Raw genomic sequence first — 19,046 nt, forward strand, 5'->3', positions numbered from 1 at the left:
CATTTCTTATAATTTTTATATATATTTTTTTAATATAAAAAATAAATGTACATATTTCAAGTCAGTATTATATATGTAAGTATAAATTTTTTATATTAATTTGGTCGAGCTTACGTATACACTTCTTTTTATTTTATTTGAATAAACTTTTTAAAGTTTTTCGATTCATTGTTTAAAATAACTAAAAAAAACTTGTTTTCTTTTCTGTTTGATTTTAGAATCAAATTTTTTTAATTTTATAAGAATATAGAATTTGAAAATGTAAAGAATATTTTTTTTAATATTATGAAAACAAATTAGATAAATTAAAGCTATTAACTCTGATTTATCTATGATTTATCTAAATAATATTGATAAAATGTGGAAATATTCATAAATCATGAATGAGTCTATATAGAAGAAGGTTTTTCTTTCCTCTTAATGTTAGAAAAAGAATTAAATTGAAAAAAAAATATGACACCAACATTTTCATACTCATAATTTTTATATAACTTAAGTAACTAAAAAGAATTAAATGTTTTTATTTTTCGATTATGTTTTCAAATTTCATATATCATTTGCAAAAAGAAAAAGAATTAAAATAAATATATAATTTTTTTATGATAAAGCATAATTTTTAGAAATAATTTAAATACGAAAAACATATTTAATTGTTTAAAAAAAGATAACTTTTTTTGATAAAGAATTCTAGTAGAGAATGAAAGAACAGAAAAGAAAAAGTTTTATAAACAGAACTTCTAACCTGCGCTTGTGTGCGCTGAGTTCGCCTTATCCGCATAGGATAGAACAGCTTCATCTGCAAAGCCCTCTAATCTTAGCAGGGCAAAGCAATGGCTTCGTCTGCACTCACTTCGGTTCCTCTCTCTTCTTCTTCTCTCAATGTTCCTCATTCTCCTTCCAAACTCCCTTCCAATTTTCTATCTTCTCCCATTGGCGCATTCTCTCGTGGTCCCACATTTCTCTTTGCAGAACCAAGATACCATTTTCACCCAAAGGGAAACGGTTCTAAATTTTCCATCGCTGCGCAAACCCTAGACTTCTCCGATTCGTTCTTCGAAGGGGGTTTTGGCTCCGAAGACGACCCCAATTCACCAGGCGGAACCGGGTTCACGGCCGTCGAGGAAAAGGAGGAGCCCCCTTGCCCACCCGGCCTTCGACAGTACGAGACAATGATGGTTTTGAGGCCCGACATGACCGAGGATGAGCGACTTGCACTCACCCAGAAGTACGAGGAGGTCAAATTCTGTGACTTTTACTTGGTTTTCATACTTAAGATAAGATGCATTAAGATAATCAAATTGAACTTTATTATATATGCAATAGTTAGGTCTACAATTTGTTTTTAGTTTCGTGTGCCGCGACTCTGTTTCTGCTGCAGTGACAATTTATATCTTAAGTTCATGATTTTTCTTCAATTAGTATTTCAAATGACCATGGACAATTTCGTATGGTCGATACAAATCACACGATTCAACTTTACATTTTGTTTTAGTTTTCTTTCACCGATTCTTGAGAAAGAATTTGAAAAGGCATATAAGCTTAATGAAAAGGAACTGAAGGAACATTTCTCACTACTTATTGCATGCACTCTTCAGCTATTTTATTGTTTCAATTCCCAGATTTCTTAAATAGAGGTTTTACAAACTCAGATATGAGTAATAATTTTGTTCACGAGCCTTGTGGTTAAATGGTTTTATATATTTAGTTTGAAATTATCGTACTGCGCACTTTATATCGTCTACATATAAAATATGTTTGAAAACTATATTTTTCCACTGACTCCTTTGGTTTGATACAAATCATGATTCATTATTTGAATCTCAATTTGATAACCGTGGTTTGATTAAGTTGAAGTTTGATAAGTGTGTTGTTGTGTTTATGCTTTATTGGAGTTGACAGTCCCCTGGCAAATTTATGTAGTAATAATAGCAATTAATTGTGGACTCAAACGGCAATGTTTGCTGATCTGAAGTGCTGATAAATTTGCAGTGGTGTTATTGAAGTGTGTGTGAACTGGATTTTTTACTCCAATGATTTTCCTTGCAGATTCTTGTTGCTGGAGGTGGCATGTATGTAGAGGTTTTTAACAGAGGAGTTATTCCCCTAGCATATGGCATCAAGAAGAAAAACAAAGCTGGGGAGACCAACACTTATTTGGATGGCATCTACCTGCTCTTCACCTACTTCACCAAGCCTGAATCCGTAAAGCCTCTCGAGGAGACAGTGTTGGCGGATGATAATGTTATTCGATCAATGAGTTTCAAAGTTAGGAAGAGGAAATATTAGTTTCTTTTCAGGTCTCAGGTACCTCCTTCAAAGAGATGGTCCATAAAAAGTAATGTTGTATTTACCATTTATTATTGTTTTTCCTTTTTCAGTGTCATTTCGATTCAAGTATTTTTGTAACATGATTTAAAGAGAGATGTAGGTGCTATCTATCACTTGCGTTCTGCAGAATTACCATGCCCAATGCAGTTTGCTATATGTTGACATTTAAGTTGTAAATTCTTATGCCAACTAGTCTACAAATTTATATGCAACTAATAAATTTAACATTACCTGTTTAGACATACAGTTCATTTACTTGAATTTCTTAAAAAAAAAAACAGGCCTAAGTGTTACTGAAACATATAAGAAATATGTAATATCTAAACTAAATTTCAATATTTAAGTTTACTGAAACATACAAGTAATGAAAAACACAACTAAGAATCTTCCACGTTACCTTCATTCCAAACAGTATTTTTTTTGTAGTTTTTTTCTTTGTATGTTGCTACCTAATATAAAACTCCCTACACTTTTGTTCTGAATCATTGTACATTTTAAGATACTTATATAATAAACTTTCCTCCCGAACCAACTTTTCTTCCCAAAATGTGATGAAACTCCCTTCCATGTGCAACCTCTATGAAACCATTTGTATTCATCGTTATCACCCCAGACGCCAAGTCTTTCACTCCAGCCTCTACTGTAGCAGTGTTGGTGTTTACAGTGACAAATAAGCAGAAAAGAATTAAATAAACTTCTTCAAACGTTATTAATTTCTGTATAAGTTCATTTACAGAAGGACTCATTTAATTCAAAACACCTTTTTCTCGAGTTACTTACCATTGTTTTACGACGCGAATGTGGTGTTGTAATGTATCAGATTGTAGATAGAAAGTCAATAATATCATAGTTATCGGATCTGGTTTGTTTAGTCTCCTTTCTATTTGATTATTACCTAATCGTGATATTCGCATTGTAGAATCTTTATTACTTTCCAATATTTCATGTTTTTTGGTTTTAGATCTCGTGATTACGTTGTTGAATTACATGCGACCAAACGTTTATCGTATGAAGTAGTGATGTTATGTTAACTAGGAAAATAAATGTCATGTCATGTTAAAGTTAATTTGTTTCAAGTGGGTCATAATCATGTTTTTGCACGTTTTTCTTTTCACTTGAACTCAATCACCAGCCAACCAGACATTTATTTTTCTTTTAATCTAATGATGTTGAATCTATACTAAAGGATTTATATATATCTCTAAGATTCTACTTCCGGTTATTGCATAATCAGCAACATAAGTGGTTGCACTTTGTTTTGATAATTAAAGCAAATGACTAAAATGATAAAGCAGCGACATCTGTTCTTTGTATCCACTGAAACAGAGAATCTGCTATGATTTTCACATTCAGATCTGATTCTAAACCCACTCATACAAAATAGCTTAATTTCTTCAATTTATCACGTTCCACGAAGAGTGCAGATATTGTGTCATAGTCATAGTCAAAATGCATTATGCTCGTTCATAGGATGAGATAGGTTTCTATTTCAGAACAGATGAACTTTGTAGAAATTCATGAAAAAAAAAAAAAATCTACCCCAGATATTAGATATATTAATTTTAGAAAACACAATAAAATTCTAAACAGTTTGAGACTTTAAAATAGTGAGTTTGAATTTTTGTCCTTATAAAAAGATTTTCTTTTTCTTCCTTATCAAATACATAACCATTGTTTACAAAATCAAGTCTCTTCAAAATCTGTAAAACGACATTTTGAAGGTCTAAAATGGTGAACCAAACACACCCTTACAAGTATACATTGCATTGGGGTCCATATCTGAGAAGTAGTGGAGGATCATATGGGCTTGTTCCACCTCTGCAAAACACAGAATATGTACTAATGCCATTATCATTTTCACACGCATCACAGATAATAATTATATATCTCAAACTTGCTAATGCAACATCTCAACTTTATCAATGACTATAAAAGAACAATTTTAAACATTTTGGTATATATCTTCCTTACCCTATTCACCAATTCCAATACACATTTATTTTTTCCATCAACATATCACAACCAGTGCATGCTCAACATTTTCAACCCTCTCAGTCTACTCTTATTCAACAAACTTTCTATTAATATGTTCCACACTTTTGTATCTGTGTTGAATATGTGACAGTGGCAGAAGGTTTGAGTGTTAGGGAAGAAGAGAGTGTGTGATGAATGTTGAATCTACACGCCTCATCACGGATAAGTCCTTAAGAATAGTGAATCTACACTTTTTTTTGTGATTTCGTCAGTTTTTACAAATTGGTGATGGATGTGCCACAAACTCCAACCCCCTCTCCACATTTGTATCCACAAGAACTTCAACTTAAACTTTACCAAGCCTTCATCTTCTCCATTCCCATACTCTTTTCCATCATTCTTGTTCTCTTGTTTTACTTGTTCTACCTCAAAAGGAGAGCTTCCTCTCTCTCATCACCACCCCTTCACATACTTACCAACAGTTCCAATCCTCAAACAACATATCCTTACCCTTCACAAGTAAGTATAATTTACTTTTTCTGTAATTTGAAGTCATTACTGCATAACACACTAGTGAGATTTAGATGCTATGGTTAGTGTTAAAATTCATGCATCATTAGCATATGAGCAATGGAATATATAAATGATGTGTTCTTCTTACTTCAAGAACTAGTTTTTTGGATTGGAATTGACTAAGGTAAAACTCAAATTTTAAGAGCTAAACTTATCTGCACTGAACCATCATGCATCTGTTATCAGTAATTGAATTGAAAAACTAATAATAGCCTCTGTACTGCTAATATTACAGCCTTGCCGATTAGATCTGACTGTGCAATTTCTTGACAAACTTCCAAGAGTTTTATTTGATGAGGATTTTGGAACAAGAGATTCTGTGTAAGCTTTTTCTTGTCTATATTCTCCTTGCGTCTTTCTTATGCCTGAGATTAACTTACCCTTTTGTTTGCATTATCTTTGAATGGTAGCTGTGTAAGTTATTTATTGGTTTTTTTTTGATCATTTTTTGAACTTTGCTTGATGTGTTTTAATCTCTATCTTTAGAGCTAAATTGTTAGTTTACTATACTCAAATGATTGTTGTTCTTCAAAAGCTAAAGTCTTTTTTAGCAGAATATTCGGTTTCCAGAGTTCTTAGAACCTTTCATGACATCCATTATTTTCATAAAAAAGTTATTCGGAAAAAAAGGAGGCAAAAGATGTGAAATATATATGAAGAATGGTCCCCTTTTATGCATAACTTGCACATTTGAATGTGAGGTGACTCACCAGAAATAATGAGAAAAAAAAAAGAAAAAGATATCTAATTCTTCCTACACGTGTAACTCAAATGGATAGTAAAAAGACAAATTTCAAAGATAGATAGATATTGGTTATGTCTGCTTGAGAATTTCTACTGGGCAAGTGGTGGATTGCACTTTAGAAAGTCTTGGTTTCTTATGCTGATCCTTTGTATTCTTTTATTGTTCCAATGCATCAGAATTCTTCTCCTTTTTTGATTTGATTTAGCAGTGTTGAACATCAATACTCCAAACCTCTGTTTAAAATAGTCCAAGTGTGAGTCAAAGTCTCACATTGGATAAAATAGACAGAGTTAAACACTATATAAGAATAAAGAATCATAAGACCATTGCCTTAAGGTTTTGTTGTAAAAATGATGTCAAATGTCTTATATATGTAAGACTAATGTCATATAATCATATGAAATCACAATCTCTCAAATGACTATAATCATAACTCATATCAAAGAAAATATAACCCAACAGGATATATGATTGTACTAACATTCTAATAACTATAAATTCATGAAATTAAGGGTAAAAGGTTGTTGATTTTTTATTTTTATTTTTTTCTGTAAAAACCAGATGTTGTGTTTGCCTTGGAGAATTTGAGGTGAAGGAAGAGCTGCTACAAATTCCTTATTGCAAGCATGTGTTTCACATAAGCTGCATATGCAACTGGTTGCAATCAAACTCCACGTGTCCACTTTGTAGATGCTGCATCACACCCTCCACTAAGTTCCTTAATACACCCTCACCTATTGTATCAGACTCACCACAGCAGGGTGCAATTTCAGGCTCTTCATCACACATCATATCAATGCCTCAGCAACAAGAAGATGAAGTTGGTAATTCCACAAACACTACCATTTCCCAAGGAAATAATGGTGTATTACTTAGATGATCATATTTTTGAATTCAAAGAAGAGATTCAACTTGCCCTCATGATGAGTTAAGAGTTCTGTAAATTCAAAATCAATAATTTATGAAATAAACTCTAGCAGCTTCTTTTTAAGGTATTGATATAACATTCTTAAAGTGGCGCCTGTTTTGAAGTCAGGAACTCATGTCATAGTTTTATTAAGGTATAAATATACATTTGGTACCCCAATCATTTTCTAAAGAGTTTCAATTTGGTCCTCTTCGTTAAGTTGGAGTTAACACTGTGTCCGTACAGGACACGTGTCAAGCCATGAAATTTTTATTTTTTTTAATTTTTTCAAAAAATTAATTTTTTTTTCAAATTTTTTTTTTTCAAAAAATTTAAAAAACTGCCACGTGTCAGTTTATCATCGTGCCACGTGGCAGCTTACAAGCATGACACGTGGTAGTGTAATAGTTGTTTTCAATTTAGTACCCTAATTTAAATTTTTGGTTCAATTTAGTACCCCAATTTTTTAAAATCATTCAATTTCGTCATCTTCCATTTGAGACCAAATTAGTAAATAAGCTTAATTACAACCTATATATACATGTTACAATAATTTTTTATAATATATATACATCAAATCATTTCACCTAAATACTTAAATTATTTTATTTTTTTCATTTTAACCTTTGTAATTTTTTATACATGAAATTTTTTACACTTGTAAAAAATAAAATAATTTGAATATTTAGGTGTAGTGATTTGATGTATAAATTCAAAACAATTATTTTAACATGTTTATATAAATTATAATTAAGCTTATTTACTAATTTGGTCTCAATTAGGAAAGGACGAAATTGGATCATTTTAAAAAATTTGGGTACTAAATTGAACCAAAAATTTAAATTGGGGTACTAAATTGAAAATAACTATTACACTGCCACGTGTCATGCTTGTAAGCTGCCACGTGGCACGATGATAAACTGACACGTGGCAGTTTTTTAAATTTTTTGAAAAAAAAATTAATTTTTTGAAAAAAAATTAAAAAAAAATAAAAATTTCATGGCTTGACACGTGTCCTGTACGGACACGGTGTTAACTCCAACTTAACGAAGATGACCAAATTGAACCTCTTTAGAAAATTGGGGTACCAAATTGAACATTCCTAAAGTTCGGGTACCACATTGAACTTTCCGAAAAAGTTTGGGTACCAAATGTGTATTTATACCTTTTATTAATATAAGGAAATTGAAAGAATAAAATGTATTTAAATTGTTATTGACCTCAATTTCTAGATGATGTGAGACTATTAGTGTACTAAAACAAGTTTCCAATCAATACCTATAGAGCGTCAAACGTAAATTTACGTGCGGCCTATGAAATTAGACATAAAAAACCAGATTTACGTCTGATCTTAGAGCATCAAACTAAACAATTGATAATTTATTTACAAGTTTGCTATCGGTCATTTCTTATGTCTGATTCTAGTGGGTCAGACGTAAAATCGCAGACGTAATATATCTTTTTTGTGTTAGTGTCTCCCACGTAACACACCAATGTTTGATTCCTCAAGAACATCGATTTTCATTTTCCAAAGCACAACTATGATTTGTATTTGGAAAAAAAATTTAGTACCATATCATTGGATGGAGTCTGAATGATGGTACATTGGGCAATCATGGTAATGTGCATTATTAGGAAGAAAGTGGTGAAAGTATACGAGTGAGTTTGGTTGGAGTAGATGTAGAAGTTAGGAGAGTAGAATAATAAGTAATAGTTTTGTGCACCAAAGAAAATAATCAAATGACTGATTAAAAAGAGATTAGTTTAATGATTGTGTTTATAGTTTTTATCATTAGTATTACTGTAATTAACTGTGAATTTGTTATGCACTAAGAAGACTGTTATGTTGATAATTAGTCAGAAACTGTTTTAATATATAATTTTAAAAATAATTATCAGTCAAGTTAGTAAACTAATAAGTTTTTTCTGATGAAAATAAACTTTTATACAACTGAAAACGTAGTCTGGTTAAATAATTTAATATATATTTGTTGGATATTTTAAGTAAAAGATTATTTTAAACTAATTTATTTAATTTAAATTGTTTAGAACTATTTGTATATTAAAATTAAAAAGTGGAATAATTTGCTATAACCGTTCTTTATTTGAAAAATTATTTAGTGTAGATAAATTAGGAAAATAAAAGTTAACTTGAAAAACAAATATTTTTTTTTTCTAATCATACCCAAACTTTAGTTGTGTTAAAAAGGATGATTTTCTATATGTAACAATTAAAATATAAAATATTATCTACGTATTTGAAAAAAATAGTTGGTTTAAGAATATTCTTCATATTTTTGTAAAGTAATAGATGTTATCTTTTCCTCAATAATTTGAAGTTTTTGATTCGGTCTATCACTAATGACTAAAAATTGTTCCTACTAGAGATGATTATAAAGGATTTGATCCTCTTAAAAGGCTTTAATTGATCAAAGCAACATAAATTTGATAATGTCGAAACATCAACCGTCAATCCATTCGATGAAAAGTTCCATGGGTTTGAACAAGACTAATTCATTTATTTGAAAAAATTAAAATTTTATTTTAAAATAATTTATTTGGATAAAGTAATTATAAAAAAATTTAAATTTAAATAAATTTGGAAGGTATTTTAAATAAATAAAGTAGAAGAATTTTAATTGGGGAAATGGTCAAGTTTGATTGGTCTTGTTCAAATTTTTTGTGATCGGTCTACACCGAAAATTGAAATGAGTCATTCATATCAAATATCAAGTTAACTCAACTTTGAATTAAAGATAATGTTGAGTTTGTCTTAAAATAAAAAATAAATTATTTTCTCAAAAAAAAATTAAATTTAAAATATTTCAATTATATATTTTAATTTGTTAAAATTGTTGAAAATTTTCATCTACACAAAGTAAAGAAATAAAATTGGGTCAAATCTTAGATCAAGAGGTCACTTTTCTAAAGATTATGTAATATTTCAATTTTGTGTTTAGTATTTACACAATAATATTATCTAAAATATATATACAAATAAAAAAAATATAAAATTATCATTTTATAAGCTTTTATTTATAACAATATATAAAGAGAAATTTTTTTATCCAAATTTTGTTTTTTCAATTTTATCCTTAATTCTAATTTTAAAAATTAATTATTTTATAAATAATTTATCTTTAACCGTAATTTTAAAAACTTTTTTGTCTTTAATTATTATTTTAAAAATCTCTTTTGTGTACATATATTATTTTTCCAATTTTATTTATTATTTTAAAAATTAATTATTTTATAAATAATTTATCTTTAACCATTATTATAAAAATCTTTCTTATTTTTAACAGTTATTTTATTTAATAATTATTTTAAAAATTAATTATGTATTTCAAAAATAGATATTATTCATCCTGAATTTTTATGAAAATTAGAAAGATGTAATTCACATACATCACAACACATGTGTTTTCACGAATAAATAATAATTAGATTATTTAAAATAAAATAATTTAGAAACTTTAAATTTGAAAAACTTTCATCTTAAATCTATGTATATATCAGCGAAGGCATGAAATAATGTGGGATTAAAAAACGTTTGAGTATCATAACCTTACTAATACTCTTTTTTATAATTGTTGGGCAAGTTTTATGCTAGATTATTTTGAGTGGATGTATTTTTTCAAACAATATCAATTACAGATTTTTTTTTTCTAGATAACATAACTGATTCAACGTTATTTCTCAATTAACACTAGTTAGAATTTCTTAGTCATATTAAAAACACTATTTTTCAGTCATGTTGATCAAGCTTTTTTTTATTATTATTATTGCTGTTAATATGATTTATTTTTTTATTATATTGTTAAGATTTTTATTTTAAATCACTATTATTTACTATAAACGCTCTAAAATAACTCATCCACACACACGAACCCACCATAAACGTAAGACCAAGTAACAAACAGTAGAAGATAACTGAGAAACATTTGATGTGAGAAAATGAAAGTTTCCCTGCAAAAGCTATAAAAGGCATTGGAATAAAGCGAGAGTTGTTACTTCAATTCAATTCAATCTCAGATGAAGCTTCTGTGGTCGAGGTTGTGGCTTTCCAGATGCCATAAAAGTCAACGATTCCGAACAACAGACACACACGTACATGCATGCATCTCCTTCAAATTATTTATTTTGAAATATAAATTTTTTATTTTCAATTATTTATTTAAGAGCATCACCGAATTATACATTCCAAAACTCAAAATAAAATTTTTTAAAATAAAAGATAAAATTAGAATTTTTAAATACATGAAGGTGCAGAATGAAATTACGAGGGTGCAGGAAGAATTGACCTTGTCGATGACATCATGAGCCCTATATCCCTTTTACAATTTTGGGCTTTCAAGCCTATTATTATCAGGACAAGGATTAATCTGAAATAGATTCTCACATATGATAAATCAAGGTGAATAAAGATTACTTACTGACAAATATACTGTAATCAAACAATAAATCATCATACATATTACTTTTTTTATTTTTATAATAATTGTTTTAAAATTATAATCCTAATATATTCCTCATCAATATTAATAATACAACCAATTAACTATCATTAATTTATTAATTACTTCTCAAAATATCACGAGCCGTAAGATGATATTAGTCTTTGAAAGTGGACAAACAGTATGGTCCGCATCATGATAATAGTAATGAGATAACAAAAGTAGGTTTGGGTTTACATTTATTTATAAATTATGGCCCATGTATTTTGTCTCGGTCAAAAAATTAGTAAGTAGCTTCCTATTGCAGATATGGGGTAGGCTATTTAATGATAACTATAATTTCTTAATTTTATAAAATTAAAGGACGACCAAAATTTTAATTTTAGTCAATATCAAAACTACATTTAAGATCTTTCAACATTTTATTCATTAGTAAAATTTTTAATTTATCTTAATTGTGTTTTGGTATATATTTAAGTCTTGATATCACTTTTTTTTTATATTTAAATTGAGATTATTTTTCATTCTCTTTAATCTCAAAGAGTACTTTTTGTATAAAAATGTATTTCAAAAAGAGAATAAGAAAAAGATTTAGAGATACTTATTTTGTTTTATCTTCTTCTTCTAAAAGTTTAATGCAACCAACACAGTATGAAACATGAGAAGATCAAATAAGGGGAAAAATGTAAACACCTCATAAGCACACTAACCAAGCTGAATTTTCATTTTAATATAAATTAAAAAAAAAAAAAACAGTATAATTGCTGAAAATAACATTTTATTGTCTTCATTGCTCATCACACTTAACCACACATTGTCATAATGACTAGTCACTCTCATACCCCCTGCTATGATTTCAGTACATATAAAACAACTATGCTCTGTCCAAAAATCATTGGTTTTCAAAATGTGAAAAGAAAAAGAAAGTTTCAATTCTACTTTATGGCCTGAATGGGGCAAAGACAACTACTGAATTGTGTCCACCGAAACCAAAAGAGTTGGATATACCTGCAGGAAGTGAGTACACTTAAACATCAGAAACATCGAATTTTACATTATTACTCTATTCGATCCAAGAGATCATACATACCAACATTAACTTCATGCTGCTTCTTAACGTTAGGGACTGTGTCAATTGTAACACTAGGCTCCAAGTTCTGCGGAAAAGTTAGACAATTGTAATTAAAACACTGAGAATCAACAAAAAGTTACAAATGTAACATGTTTGGTTTGATTAATAGGACGAATTTGTGGTTCAGAACGTTACATCTTGGTTAATGGTTGGATGCACCCAACCAGTTGTTATGGCTTTGATAGTTGCTATGGCTTCCAAACCACCAGCAGCCCCAAGACCATGTCCAATCATTGACTGAAATTATTACAAAATATAACCATAAGCTTCAAGGTTAACAGTAGTATACAGTTAGGATTCTGAAAATGTTTTGAAGTTTAGAAAAAAAACAAAAGAAAAGAGAAGTTTCTTACCTTAGTTGCATTCATTTTTAACTCTGATGTATCCTTAAAAACCTTTTTGATTGCATTAACTTCAGCCAGATCACCAGCCAATGTTGATGTGGCATGAGCATTCACATAGTTCACCTACACATTTTAGTTTACACAAACAGTTGAACATGAGAGTCTGAACTCTGAAATGTTGTCAAAAGGAACATTCAGTGTTACATGTTTGAGTTCAGCTTTGGTACTGATTTTTCTATTCCTTACCTCTTCGGGAGAAACTCCAGCATCTTCTAAACTCTTGGTTATGCAAGATGAAACTCCTAGTCCATCAGATCTTGGATCAGTCATGTGATGAGCATCACATGTTATGGCACCTCCCAAATATTCTGCTATTATCGTGGCTCCCCTCTTCGTTGCACTCTCCAAGCTCTCCATTATCTTTTTTCCAGTGATAAAGAATCAAGTTTTCATTAGGCGAACAAAAGTCAGTTAAAACAAAAACTTGTTAAGCCATATGTTGGGTTTAAGGTTGTACCAGCACACCAGATCCTTCACCCATTACAAAGCCATCACGATCTTTGTCCCATGGTCGTGAAGCCTTCTTGGGGTGTTCATTCCTCTGAGACAAAGCCCTGCAAGCAATGAAACCCCCAACACCAGTAGGCATGATTGCAGCCTCAGTCCCACCAACCACCATGATATCTGCTTCACCTCTTCTGATGTGATTAGCAGCCGCATAAAAGCAGTAATTTGCTGTTGCACAAGCAGTGGAAATGGAATAATTTGGACCCATTAGGCCTGTGTCTATAGCCAACAAAGCAGAACCCATGTTGGTGATGGAGTAGGGAATGAAAAATGGTGTAATTTTCTTATATCCCTTCTGGATAAGAGATTCCACACCAGAAGAGAAAGCCGTTAAACCTCCCATTCCTGTTCCCACCAGAACTCCTATTCTTGTTTTGTCCATCTGATAGAAAGAAAATGAATCTGTAACTTGTTATCAATGTAACCTCCTAGTGAAAAGTAATGATTACAACAAGGACACTCTTGTTCTTCGATTAGAGTTAGATTTCATCTTGATAATCTGCATGACCTTTAATGCAAACATGTAATGTGCATGTTAACAAGAAGAAACTCTAATTCTGATCAGACATTATGACTTACAGTGTCAAGGACTTGTTGTCCAAGGTTGGCATCATCGAGTGCCCTTTTGCCTGCTACAATGCAATACCTCCAGCAATCATCAAGGCGCCGATCATTCTTGCCATCAATGTAACCTTCTGAAGAGAAATCACGTATCTGACCTCCAAATCGGACAGAGAAACTTGAGGCATCAAACCTATCTATTAGGCTTATCCCACTTTCTCCCTCAAGAAGTTTGTTGTAAAAGGTCTCAATGTCACTGCCAAAGACTGACACAAGACCCATTCCTGTTATAACTACCCTCTTTTTTGGATCCTTTTCTCTCTTTGGTGCTGCAACGCTTGAGGAAGCCATGGCCTTGATTGTCCTGCATCTTGGAGCTGCAAGTGCAATTGTGAAGCTTAAATTAACAATTAAGGATAAGATAAAACACATTCTAGGTTACATCCTAATATCTAATACGTTACCAATCACATATCTAGGTATTCTGAAGTGGGTAATTCAGTTTTTAGAAGAATAAAGTAAGTGATTTGATGAAAGAGTCCACCTTTATTCTTGGGTGCTTTCCTAATAAATTATGATTACTTGATATAAGGTATAACCATAGTGACATTAACGACATCAAATAGTGAATATTGGTATGACAACCAGTTGAAGTACTGCTTCATACAGAACAAAAACAAGTTGCTAGACACACCTAAGTGAACATTATTATAGTTGATTTGCATATTTAAGAAATTCCATAATCCAAATTCTATTGGTGATAAAGTGAAAGTAAAGAAAGTGCAAAACCATTTAAACAGGGAATCGGGTTTGGTGCATGTACACATCCATGCAATCTCTGTGTTAGATGAAGATTTGACAGTTCAAATTTGGAATGCATATTTTAAGTCTGATTTCCTATGATACATCCGATCTTGATCCAACAATTAGAATCAGTATGCTTTAAATTCTCCGATTATCAATACAACAAAAAGAGAACACAGAAAAACTCTGATGATAAATTATCTGCATTTGAGATTCTAATTTTTATGCAGAGCCCTTTACAACACACACCTCTGCAAGAACATCACATGAAGTGAAAGTGAAAACGATTTAAACAAACAGTAACTGAAACCCAAGAAACAAGTACAGGATCAGTGCAAGTAGTTGGTAGTAAAAGTTCAAGGATCTTACATGAAGAAGCTGAAATGTAGTGGCTTGGACTAGTTGTAAGTGAAGAAGGAATTTGCGTTCTCTGTGGCAACCTAAGCCCCTCATAATGAACCACAGAGTTCTTCCTATTGTTTTCTGAGACACTGTTTCTGAGCAATGTTCCTAAAGGACATGTTCCAGCAATGGTCGCCATCTCTTTCTCTCTCTGTTTCTCTGTGTGTGTTGAGTTTTAAAGTAAAGGAAGGAACTTTGGATTGTCAGGGGGAGAAAGAGCAAATGGGGAAGAAAAAAAAATTAAAGTAAAACAAAAGAAGCATTGTCCAACGTTTGGTTTGGTAAGTCCGCCATTGTTGTGTGTGTGTGTATGTAACCAATGGGTTTGGCGAAAAAAACAGTGAAAGTTTCCGAAATGTTGTGTTCTCTTGCACTCTCTTTTAATCGCTTAACTACCTAAACAACCCCATTGGACCTTCAATAAAGAAAAATGGTCGTCCATGGCACTTTTGTTGGTGGATCTTTATTGTCCTAACTACTCATGCGGCTTCGGTTTAGGTGAACCCTCAGAATTCAGACCTTTCTGGAATCAAACTTCAATACTTTCTTTCTTCTCTCTTTTTTTATTTTGGTGTCAATGTAACTTCAATACTTACTACATATAATAACTCCTCAACACATGTAATTTGATACTCTGTTATAATAGTGTTAGTCGCTACTTATAATACTCTGTTATTTAACTCATTAAATTAAGAAAAATAATTGATTTACTCGATTGGCAGCCGTAAATATGTTTATGTTTGTATGTTTTTATATTATTCTTACGTTTAATTCTTATTTATTTTTAATTGTTTGCTAGTATAATTTTTCTCTCTTTAGTTAAAAATAATTATCACAAAAGCACTATAGATTAAATCTAATAAACAGTAAATAAATGTCATTTTTAACTTTTAATTTGGATTTTGTAAATAAGAAAGAAAGTCCATATCGTGAAAGTAAATAAATGTTAAATGTGTTATTAATTATATTTTATGTTTTTATATTTGATTATTTATTTGAATATTTTTATTTTTTTTTCACATAAAAATGATCGTGTCTCAATTTCAATTGTTCAATTGCGTATATACTTTTTTTAGCAGGTAATATAAAAATTGTCTTTTTATGATCTTTGATCTTTTTTAATTGAATATTTTTATTTTTTTAAAACAACTTTTATTATCTCTAAATAATTTGGCTAATTTAATATGAATTTTTTTTAGATATTCAAAGTATTTTTCATTTTATTATTGAATTAATTATATATATATATATATATATTCAATTTCGTTTAATAATTTATCAAATTATTTATGAAATAAACATTTGATTTTTCTAATATTTTTATTTGTTTTAATTTTAATTGTGTATAATATTTTTTATGATTTTTATATAATTATTTTTATTTTATAATTCATTATTATAAGTTTAATTTTATCATCACAAAAATATAAAAGTATTTTATTTATTATAATATGATAATTTAATATTATTGTTGTTTAGTATCATTCCACATTTATCGAATTTGAAAAGATAATATATATATATATATATATATATATATATATATATATATATATATTATAACTAAAATATTATTAATTTAATATTTGTTGTTATTTATTTCATTTTATTTGATGAGTTATATTATAATTTTTATTAGTATGTAAAAAAATTTAGTTACAATTTATAAAGAATAACTAAAGGTTACATTTCAAATGTTTTTAAACTTGAGTATTTGATTTTTTTTTATAATTCTTAATATTTCTTTTGTTTTGATTTTATGAATTTTTTTAGGTTAATAAATGTTTGGGTTGATATCTAATTTGCTATTCTAATTCTGAAACATATAAAATTATAGTTTATTCATAAATATTTGATATTAAAAAATGTTAAATGTTTTTATTACTGTTAATTTATTATATAAAAGATAATTAATTAATATTAAAATATTACTAAAAATAGATAAAAATACGGGTACAATATATTGATTTTTTATAAATATGAATGATAAAGTATCTTGAACCCGATTGACCAGTCCACTAGCCTACTAAAACAGGATGTGTGCCGAGTTGAAATTTTTAACCTGTCAATTCTAATTCTATTTGGTCCGCCCATCTAGCTCATTAAACTGGTAGGTCAACCCACTCCTAATTTACTAATTTTTTTTTTTAAATTAATAATTATTAAAATGAATATTTTTTCTGTATTATATTTTCTTAAAGAAATAAATATAAAAATATTATTATAATTTAAACCATTAACATTTAAAAATTACATTTTAATTTGTAGTTATAATATAATAATTTAACATTTAAATATAATAATTATTTTAATTTATTCAATTAAAAATATTAATTGATGAATTAAAAATTTAAAAGATATTTACATAATTAAATATATTATAAATATTTAATTTTATATATATATATATATATATATATATATATATAAACAAATTTTATAAATAAACATTTGAAAAAAAAAGTGAATGACCGATCAAATAGTATAATGGGTTGGTCGGATGTGACCATTTTTTTTTTTGTAAACCAAAGACGAGGAAGTCAAAATGAACATGTTTTGCTATCCTTACCGGTCAACAAAGAAATAAAAATTTTATATTTTTTAAATTGAAGTGTGAGTACGAGATGAATTATTTCTTTAAAAATTAATATATAATAATGAAATTCATCGGTGTACTATTTGATTGTTATCCCTAGTCCCGTCTTATCCCGATTTATACATTTTTCAAATTTTAAATTCAAATAATAATGTGATGGATAATTTATCATAACTCAGTTATTAATTCACCGTTTGGACCAAATAAACAGATAAGGAATGAATGTATACGTAATGAAAAAATAATATTTTATTCTAGTGCCATTGAAGTAATTTATATTTAAGTATTTAACACATGAAGTTATACTGAAATAACTTGATATCTCTCCCTCTTTATATATATCCCACCATTAATAGCTTAAATGAGTTAAAAAAGAAGAAAACAAATAGGAAAAGGAAAATTGAAGTTTAATGAGATGCAACTTCTATTGACCTGATGAAAAAGCAACATTAAGATCATCAATATTCCGTTATAAGATTCAAACATGTGTTATGACCTTACATTCTCAGCTGAAAAAATAATATTAAAATAAACTTTCAAATAGTAAAACTAATAAACTAAAAAAAAAACGTAAAATAGAACTTGAATATATTGTTAATTAAGGAAGAGTTTGATGAGCCAAGCGTCTAAAACACTGCTAATTTCAATTTAAAACGTGTCCTTACTCCAAAACAAGATATATCAATATTACAAGTAAAACTTTATAAAGTAAGTGTGTATATATGAAGCATAGAATAGAAATTTTCACCTCAATGCACTATAAAACAAATGTGGCTGTCGTATTACATTTAAAATATATTTTCTGTATAGATTTTGGAAATAATGCGTATTAAATTTGAACTTAAATCCTCCTTTAGTTTCAATGCATATTTAATTATAGTTTTTATCATTTAAAACTGTAAAATTAAGTAATTTTTAGTGTATGTTAATATGTCATTTCATTACTAATTAGAAAAATTATACAGCTATAAGTGATAATTGTGACAATTATTTATTTGCAGAGTTTAACAATGCATTTTAATGCATGTTGCTATAGTAAATATATTACATGTTTTTAACATTTAGGTGATACATTAACACTGTATTAAAATTGTGTACTTTTTAAAAATCGGAAGCTAAATTTGTATTAAAATTTTATTGAGACTAAAATTGTACATTTACAAAATGGTAAATGAACTTAAGGCTAAATTTAGATTCAGGATAAACATCAATATAGCAAATGAACTAATAGTATAGTTTATAAAGTATGTAATCTTTCTAAATGGTTATTAAATTTATAAAATTATATATCAGAAAATCTAACTAAACTAATTGAAGAATACGTGCATTGTTGTATGAATAAACAAAAGTGAAATTATGTAATTAGTTCTTAAAGCATTGAACATCGATCAATTTAATTCATAACTTCATATATATTTTTAACATTAAGAGACTAATTTGAATAATTTTTCAAAACTCAAGAAACCATGCAATGTAATATGTTATTTTTTAATATTCTAAGGATTAGTTGTATAATTTCATTGGTTTAATTTAATGCAAATTTACTTTTTACATTAACAATGAGTCTTGTCCTAATCTTTGCTCCAGGTGCACTATGAACTAATCACATTAATAAGGTGTTCATATGAAATAACGAAGTTCAATTGTTTTGTTGGG

General features: G+C 28.8%; 3 protein-coding genes across 3 annotated transcripts; 2 read left to right on the forward strand and 1 right to left on the reverse strand.

Moving 5' to 3' along the window:
* The first annotated feature begins 723 nt into the window (after positions 1–723).
* Positions 724–2,497, forward strand: LOC114176088 (Translation elongation factor EF1B/ribosomal protein S6 family protein). Its single transcript, XM_028061001.2, has 2 exons — positions 724–1,235; positions 2,047–2,497. The coding sequence occupies exons 1-2, from the start codon at positions 831–833 to the stop codon at positions 2,284–2,286; spliced, it is 645 nt and encodes a 214-aa protein (XP_027916802.1). The 5' UTR covers positions 724–830; the 3' UTR covers positions 2,287–2,497.
* Positions 2,498–4,271: 1,774 nt separating this feature from the next.
* LOC114177442 (RING/U-box superfamily protein) lies at positions 4,272–6,611 on the forward strand. The gene is made up of 3 exons (XM_028062780.2): positions 4,272–4,821; positions 5,111–5,196; positions 6,182–6,611. The coding sequence occupies exons 1-3, from the start codon at positions 4,591–4,593 to the stop codon at positions 6,498–6,500; spliced, it is 636 nt and encodes a 211-aa protein (XP_027918581.1). The 5' UTR covers positions 4,272–4,590; the 3' UTR covers positions 6,501–6,611.
* Positions 6,612–11,683: 5,072 nt separating this feature from the next.
* Positions 11,684–15,345, reverse strand: LOC114176177 (3-oxoacyl-[acyl-carrier-protein] synthase I, chloroplastic-like). Its single transcript, XM_028061125.2, has 8 exons — positions 14,762–15,345; positions 13,607–13,965; positions 12,978–13,409; positions 12,707–12,880; positions 12,470–12,583; positions 12,252–12,353; positions 12,075–12,141; positions 11,684–11,992 (listed from the first exon to the last, which is right to left on the reverse strand). Exons 1-8 carry the CDS (start codon positions 14,931–14,933, stop codon positions 11,925–11,927), a joined length of 1,488 nt encoding a protein of 495 aa, XP_027916926.1. The 5' UTR covers positions 14,934–15,345; the 3' UTR covers positions 11,684–11,924.
* Positions 15,346–19,046: the final 3,701 nt, after the last annotated feature.

This window comes from Vigna unguiculata, chromosome 3 (assembly GCF_037176805.1).
Source record: "Vigna unguiculata cultivar grain cowpea cultivar isolate G323 ecotype 2 chromosome 3, ASM3717680v1, whole genome shotgun sequence".
Classification (NCBI taxonomy): Eukaryota; Viridiplantae; Streptophyta; class Magnoliopsida; order Fabales; family Fabaceae; genus Vigna; species Vigna unguiculata.